At 30.0% G+C, this 9,042-nt stretch overlaps 1 protein-coding gene across 1 annotated transcript; it reads left to right on the top strand.

Annotated features, from left to right (window-relative positions):
- Positions 1-333: 333 nt before the first annotated feature.
- Positions 334-6,748, top strand: LOC127721669 (uncharacterized). The gene is made up of 2 exons (XM_052228464.1): positions 334-374; positions 5,739-6,748. Exon 2 carries the CDS (start codon positions 5,781-5,783, stop codon positions 6,705-6,707), a length of 927 nt encoding a protein of 308 aa, XP_052084424.1. The 5' UTR covers positions 334-374; positions 5,739-5,780; the 3' UTR covers positions 6,708-6,748.
- The last annotated feature ends 2,294 nt before the right edge of the window (positions 6,749-9,042 follow it).

Raw genomic sequence — 9,042 nt, 5'->3', positions numbered from 1 at the left:
ATTTGAATGCTTGCATTATCTTTTAAGATTTTATGTTTGATCGAGGGAAACCGAAAACTTTACAGATTTAATTGTAGATTTTCAAAAGGTGATTTATAGTCTTTTTTTCTTTTAACCTGTGCGTGTATTCATTTTCAAATAGCTCATAACATCTATTGGTTTCGTTTTATTATTAGATATACAATTACATTTATGTAAAGTGAATAAAAATATTGTTAATATATAATTTATATCATTATATGCACTGTTTTCTATTTTATAACCAATAACAAAATGTTTTAAGTTGTTTATATGTATATCAATATGACACTTTTGTAACAGAGTATTTTTTTCCAGAACTCCTTGAAATATCTACACTCTATGTAATTGTGAAGGTAAGTGTCTGTTACTTGACAAGTAAAACATAGATTTGTTTGCTTCAATGAGCACCTACTAGAAGGATATAATGTAATAACTCCCATCTAACCATTTCAAGTTTATTATCTTCTAAGTAGTTGAAAATAAATTCTAATATGTGTTAAATTTATACCTTTTTATTTAAATGGAACTTGTTTATCCATCAAGAAAAAAAAGTGGAAATTCTTTATCAAAATGTATTTAACTTTTATAAATGTTGATGTTTTTTATATTGAGTAATTCATATGTTTTTGTCTCTTGTTTATAGAAAACTTTACTCTTACACTGCACCGTAGCTTTAATTGAATCTTGTTTCTGTAACAGAAATTTCAACTGCTTTGGTATACTTTTTCTTATCTGCATTATTTAAACAATTCCAATTGTTTTTTACATTTTAATTTACTTAAGTTTTTTTTTCTTTAGAAATGTTACTTTTGTCGTCAATAATGTCATTTATGTAAATCATTTTGTCTTCTATCCAGTGTCTGAAAATCAAGCTATGTCTGTTAGACTTTATATATTTATTTCCCCATATTATTTGCGGTCTGATTATTCTAAAATTATCAGGTTTGTCAGTTTGCCCGCCCCTATATTTAACCCTTGATTTTAGTAGCTCTAAATAGAATTTGAGTATATGTTATGCAACATTATGGATTGATTTAATACTATCTAAATTCATTTGAAAAATTAATAGGTTTGATCCATATTGATTTAAATAGTATGGTGGAATTATTTTCCAGTTTGCAATTTCGTTGTCTATTAATCGCTTTATCCATTTAATTCTAATTGATTCGAAGTGTTCATTTATATCTATCATTCCTAGTCCTCCTTCATTTTTGTCCAAATCTTTCTCTTTTACTTTTTCTGCCTTTCCATCCCAGATGAAATTATATACCAATTTTTTAAATTCGGACAATGATTCAGCGTCAATATTTGAAACGGATGCAATATAGGTTATGCTTGGGATATTTAGAGATTTGTCAACAGCTATTTTGCCTATCATTGTAAGATTTCTTTTTTTCTATAAATTAAGAGTATTTTTTTATTTGCAATTGTTTTTCAAAGTTAAGTTTCATACATTGTGGTTTGTTATGTCCAAAAATAAACGCCTAAACATTTAATAATATCTCTACTCCAATTTATGTTTTCAAAATTTTCTGGAATATTTTTTAAGTTGCCTAGCCATAAACCTTCAGTTTTGTTACGATTTAGTATAAGGGTCATTATCAAAAAACATGCAAATTTCGATGAAGTAATATTTGGAAAAACGATGTCATTGTTTAAAACATTTAAATGTGTCCCTCTATTCTATAGTATGGTAGCAACTATTTTCAGAAATATGCAATGGGAAAAATGAAGGGTTCCTTCAATTTTAACAATGTTAGGTCATCCTTTGATAGAATCGTGTCAATGGTGTTACCAATTTAAAACATGCATTTAGGTACTAAATATTATTGTTAAACATCAAACAACTGTTCCAATTTGTTGTTAAGGTTTAAATTACTACTTATTGACATTATTCCTCTAGCTATACATTCTTTTTTAAACATAAATTTCAGAATACATTGTCGTTAAAAAGTTGGCTGTCCTAATTATGGCTGTTGTAAATACTAAAAAATACACTGAAATTGAATATATGTATAATGTATAAGATGAAATGATAAGAATATGCTTAATCCTTCGTATACAACATAAAAACGCTTTCATTTATGAATAAAAATTAAAAAGTATCGCATTTTTATATAGTAACACCACTGACTCTTCAGTAACTCCAATGACACAAAAATATCACCATTGACAACACATTTCAAATTTTACTTTTATTAAGTACTTAACACAAAACAGAGAACACTGAGCAAAAGAAAAAGAAGAAAAAATAATTCTTAGGCTTAAAAATCTCAAATTATATAACATAATAGCAATAACTAAAAATGTCAGTAGTGTTACTAAATAGTGTCATTGGTGTTACCAGCATACACCAGTTTTTGAAAACTTTGTATATGTTATACATGATATTGTTAAAACATTGTTAAATAAGTATTGTTTGTTATAAATAATATGATGTTTCGCTTGTTAAACATGAAAGAAACACCAAAAAATGCTGATTGTCATAATATATTCAGTGTTGTTACTAAGCTGGTCAATGGTGTTATTTTATTTAAATGGTCTCACCATTGACAGTAACACCATTGATTTTCAGGTGTATTTTAAGGTTTAGTTACAAAATAAGGGCTCTATTCCCCTATTTTATATGTTGTTCCTGGTGCATGTTTCTACAATCAATATATTTCATAATTCAAAGTTCAGGAATTTAAAAAAAAAAAAAGATTTTTATAAGGGTACACCATGGACACTATTTTCAATTACGATATAGCTTGTACTTACTTTTAATATTTTTTTACTAAATTTTCAACATAAATGTTTGTTTTCTTTTGCATAACATGCTTACAGGTAACATTGCTAAGAAAGAAACTATTGTAAATGCTGAAATATTGAGAAAGATAACTCTTACCCTACCAATTTGTCTTTTGGTTACACCATTGACTTAAAAAATGAGACTTTTCCTTTTGGTTAGATTTTTTATTATAAAACCAACATACACCTTCCAAATCATTAAAAAAATGTTTGTACGTATCAAATGCAATAAAAAGTGATAATTTCTAATAACAAATGATATGAATAATAGCCCTATTTCAGGTCTGAAGGGATTTATAGTAAAAAATAATAGTTGATTCTGGCTATATCCAAGGGTTTGAGAAAAAATTATGAATGTTTTTATAACATTTGAGCTGCGTCGGATAGAAATCGACCTTATGCAATTGCACGTATACATGTACATTTATGAGACTTTGATTCCTTTTTGAACATTCAAATACGAGATAAAAGATGAATTTAGGTCCGTTGTGTAGGGTTCTTATATCAACTCAATTTTGAAACAGTTACAGACTTTTCATAGAATATTTTTAACCTGAAGTAAGTTTACAGATGCATTGATATTCATTTGCATAAGGTCGATTTCTATCCGACGCAGCTCATTTCTTACTGTTAACTGTGTATAGTGTATCACAAAACATTCATATCTTTCATATGCAATAGTTATTTTGACACATTTTGATATAGTTTCATGTCTTTTGACTTGAAAAGACAAAATAACATAGTTTTGCATGTTTTTTTGATAATGACCCATAAGCGCTGTTAAAGATCCAAAAACCTCAATTACATTAAGAGCATGAGTAATTTCGTCTTTAGCGTTTAAAAATAGTGTTTTGTCATCTGCTAATTGACTTATTTTAAAACTATGTGTTTTCCCATCTAGTTTTATTTTGATCCCTTCATGATATTATCTTCTCTTATTTTACATGTTAGTATTTCAACACCTAAAACAAAGAAATTAGCGCTGAAGAATTCCCCTATATATTTCCAGTGGGCTTGAAATCCATCAATTGTTTTCTATACAGGCTCTTATATCTTTAGACAATGTTTTCACCCATTGTAACATAGATTTTTTTTTATACCAAATTTGTAAAGATTGGAACACAAATTCCCATTCGAGTGAGTCGAATGCTTTTGAAAAATCAAGAAACAGTATGGCCCCTACTATTTTAAACTTTTCTGCATAATCAATAATGTCTTGTATTTGTCGTATGCTGAAACCTGTGTAACGTTTTTTATGTATCCATTCTGATTACTATGAACAATGTTCGGCAATAATGGTTTCAATCTTTAGGCTAATGATTATGCAATGATTTTGACATCAATATTCAGTAATGTGATTGGTCTGTAATTACATAGATTTGTACGGTCCCCCTTTTTGAATAATAAAGAAATAAGGCCTATTTTTTGAGATTCTGACAACATTCCTACTTTATAACAGTAATTAAAACTATCTGTTGTAAAACTTTTTAATTTATCCCAAAATTATCTATAAAATCCAACAGACAGACCGTCTTAACCTGTGAACTTATTAAGTTTCATTTGAGAAATTTATTTTGTACATTCCTCGGCTGTAAGAAACCCACTTAAAGACTTATTGTCGTCTTTGCTCAGTGAAGCATAAATGTTTGTGTCGGTTATAAAATCATTAATAAATTGTGTAAAATAACACATTTTAACAAACAACAAATATTTCAGAACAGATTGTCCAATTGTTTAATTAATTCATAGTAAAACTGTTTTCAACATTAAAAAAAAAACTATTTCTTTCATAATAAAATACGAATGGTATATTTTTTTGGTACATTAAATTGTTAAATTTTAATAGATATCGGGATGTGAAAATCGAAAGAGTCAGTCAATCGACACTTATTTGACGTCCAAACTTTTAACCAAGTATAAAATATGATAAATCAACGTGGTGACCATATATATGTTATATGACATAAGAATAAGATATAAAAAATCAACCAACTATTAACCAACGTAAAACCTTCATGCAATGTTTGCATAGCATACTGCCAAACAATAATCTGTTAACACCCAACCTCTGCCCAAAGGCAGGCCCTATGTTGGAAAACCCATTCACTGTTGAACTCTTAAAAAAAAAATAGATGGCCCATCGTTAGCCCATCGTTAGCCCAATGTTAGTATAACAACGCCTACATTCAACTAACGATACAACTTTTACCAAACGTTGCACAATAGGTGGGCCAATGTAAGTATGCCAACGCATATGAATGGATATTACATCTTGTTTTTTATTTTCTTTATTTCTGTCAATACTATAAATTGATATGATTATTCATGTTCAAGACGAAAATATAATTCAAATATTATATTTAAAGCCAAAAGTACATCAAGTTCGGGAAATAAAGATATGAATGAAATGAGATATGCAGTTGTTAACAAGAAAGCATCCTATCGATTCAGAAAAAAACTTCATGAGTAGAGTTGGGAGACTTCACGGTTTGACAGTATTCAAATCCCCCTTGGTACATTGACTCATCGACTTTAAAACTTTTGAATACTTTAGAATAACTATTATTCTTTGAATACCATTTTCGTGGATTAAGTGGGGACAGGTGAACTACAAATTTATAGATTCAGCGAATTACATGTTTTCTAAAGGCTTGTATGCAGATTTTGGCAAAACCTCGAAATCAAATATCCACAAAAATGGAAGTTTTCCTCAAACGAAAATTGGTGCTCACGAACATAAATGAATCTACAGTAGTTTACATATTAAAGTTTGCTTTTAGGTTATTTGTCCCTGCACCTTAAGTTATGGTTCATTGACCTTGAACGTTTTGCAACATTTGTATTATACTAAACACAAAAATAAAACATAAAGACGAGACATACCTCTGTGTCAACTATTTATTCAATTTTTACTTTCGTATTTGTAGATTAATTGAGAAGGCACACGATTTCTTATCTCTAAAGATAGAATGGATAACGGCCAGTATGTTAAACCAACAGTTGCTATTATCATAACAGGGATGTGTTTTATGATATATTATGGAGTATTCAATAATATAATTGAATTGAAATGGGACACAACATTGATTACATTGAAGTGGGACACAACATTGAAGTTGGATACAGAAACCTTCCATGCGTGCACTGGCCTAAATTGTACCAACTTTTTTAAATCCTATTTTTGGAAGAAAACCTATAACTCATTGGTTTTTCTGGGTGATTCATCTATGTATCGGTTGTTTATGACTATTATGAGAAAAAAAAGATCTTGCAACGTTCTAAAACAGGCTAATCGATGTAACCTTATCTCTTATTTGGGTCAACAAAGACGTTCTAAATGGACTAAACCATCTAGTACAGAAGGACCTTATTCGTATGGATTGACACACCCATTTTGTACAGATTGTTCTGGATGTAGCAGTGCACTTTATAATTGTGAAGACATCAAAATTGAATATATCTCAGTTGAATATGCACGAGATGTCGAAATTCAGTCAACAACAAGTAATAGTACTCAAGGAGCCGTTTCTCTGTACTTAAATTCAAATTTTACAAATGTATGTGTGGTTAATTCTGGTCTTCATGATATGATTTTACCAGCCCTCACAGACCGACATTATGTTAAGAATGTACACTTCTATGTACAACATTTGGTTCAAACTTGTCAGAATGTAATTTGGATTTCCACGACAGCAGTAAGAGGTGACAAAGGCTTCCCTCAAAACAATCGAAGGATTCATCGGTGGAATAGATTAATTAAAGATATGGTACGTAACAAGTTTCCAAACGTAGGTTTTATGGATATGTTTCCTATTACTAATTCCACTAAAGCGCACACGGATAATGTTCACTTAACTGAATCTGTGTATAAGTTGATAGCAAGATATTTTACCTAATTTGTGTACATGTAGCATTAAAATATAGTTTTTTTACTGTTCGAATGTTGAGTTAGTTTTTATTATAAAACATGTCCTAAATCCTTTTAATGGCGAATATTTGAAATCTTAATGATCCGTTCAAAGTCACAGAAAACGTAAAAGATGTTAATAAAAATATCACATTTTATCATGACTTATTCATGACTACATTTAATGATTGTGTCACCCTTTTCTTGTCAAGATATACAGATGCAAAAAAATCATATCAAGAAAATTATTTGATGATTTTATCATGTTTTACAAATTAAAAAAAAGAAGCTTGCGAATTGTATAACCTTTTATTTTTTCTAAGAGAAAAAAGGTTTTTAGGATATTTTTCACTGTATAATTTTACTCTAGGGCTTGATTTACGTTATGTACAGCGCAATCGGTACTCTATTCTCTTCATGGCCTTCTATCCTTTTCTGTAAACAACTTGCGAATTTAAAAAAAATTAACAACCCGAAAAAACAAATTTTGATCTACAACTGTCATTTTGATCTGAACAATAAATCTTTATGTCATTTTAAGTCTTTGTGTTATTTTTCATACTTACCAACTGCGGTAAATTTAGTACTGTTCAGTCAAATCGTTTGCAGTAAGATCTGTTCAGTCTATGTTCAAATTGTTTAGTAGTTGTTATTTACATATACACACATCAACATCTTACTGAAATGGCTGGAAAGCTACTGAACAGTACTGGATCGACTGCAAGCGAATTGTCTAAACATTATTGAAATACCGCAAATGCAGCAAAACCTCTTTCGAAATTATTAGTTTCTTTATGATCAAAAATCAAAAATGGGCTTATCACTTAATGTGAATCAACTTAATCTATGGCTGTGTTAATCAGCTGTTCATAAAAAAAAAACCAAAAGATCTGTACATCATGTACAATGTAAATATTCTTACATGTTCAATGATATTTTACCTCTCTACCCTTGACACTAGTGTTTCTTATACATCAAATAAAGACAGATTAAAAAATAGCCCATCTTTGTTTCGCTATATGATAAAAGTCAATGAAAGCCCTTTGATATACTACCCCTCTCTTTGCCACTTGTAAAGTATGATCTGCTATCCTTTACGGATCACATAAGATCACTCACTGAAACGGGAGTTCGTACTGATCACTTTCTAGATTTCTATTAAGTGTTTTGTAGACCAATGTTTTTTTACGTTTTCATTTTTTACCATGGTGTAGTGAGTTTTTTGATTTATGATTTCTGTTGGTTCCTAACATAGTTTTTGGGTCCTCTATGATCTTCAACAACTTCGTTTTTTATTTGGCCTTTTTAAAAATATATTTATTTGAACATCACTGATGATCCTTTCAAAGACGAAACGCACGTCTGGCGTAAACAATTTTAATCTTGGTATCTATGGTGAGTAATTTGGTAACCGTCGCCTCTTCTATGTCATTTTATTGAAACTTAAAACCACTCTGCCTGCAGATAAATAACAAAATGACCGAAACCTTCGATTTAGTTATTTTAGTTTTTGTACTGTAATGTGGTTTCGGTAAATAAAGTAGTATTAGGTGTCAGTAAAAAGAGGAGTGGGTTAAAATTACGAGTCGACTTTCTGCAGCCGAAACTTTACAGGAAGGTAACAGGAAGAAGATTTAAAAGCAACTCCCAAAATCATAGCTCTAAATTCTGAGGACAACACAGATACAAATAAATAATAAGCAACCAGAGAGGTTTGTACGAAAACAAAGACAAAAAGTGTACTAGCAGCAAACCATAAAAAACAGCGGGCGATATGTGATGGATTGATTCATTTTTTAGCTCACCTGGCCCAAAAGGGCTAATGTATCCGATGACCCCGCCCATCAACCGAAATGGCCGGGTTAAAAATAGAACATGGGGGAGAAATGCAGTTTTTGGCTTACATCTCTGAAACTAAAAAATTTAAATGAGCAACTCTGACAATAGGTAAAAATGTTCATCAGTTCAAGATCTATCTGCCCTGAATTTTCAGACGCATCAGACAACCCATTGTTGGGTTGCTGCCCCTGAATTGGTAATTTTAAGGACATTTTGCAGTTTTTGGTTATTATCTTGAATATTATAATAGATAGAGATAAACTGTAAACAGCAAAATTTTTCAACCAAGTAGGATCTACAAATAAGGCAACACGACCAAAATTGTCAATTGACCCCATAAGGAGTTATTGCGCTTTAAAGTAAATTTTTTGCATTTTTTCGTAATTTTTGTAATCTTTTACAAAAATCGTCTCCTCTTAAACTACTAGGCTAAATTAAACAAACCTTGGCATAAATCATCCTTAGGGTATCTAGTTTCAAAAATA

Source organism: Mytilus californianus, unplaced genomic scaffold (genome assembly GCF_021869535.1).
Source record: "Mytilus californianus isolate M0D057914Y unplaced genomic scaffold, xbMytCali1.0.p SCAF_12, whole genome shotgun sequence".
Lineage (NCBI taxonomy): Eukaryota > Metazoa > Mollusca > Bivalvia > Mytilida > Mytilidae > Mytilus > Mytilus californianus.
Note: the sequence above shows the minus strand (reverse complement) of the source record. Positions and strands in the feature narration are given on the sequence as shown.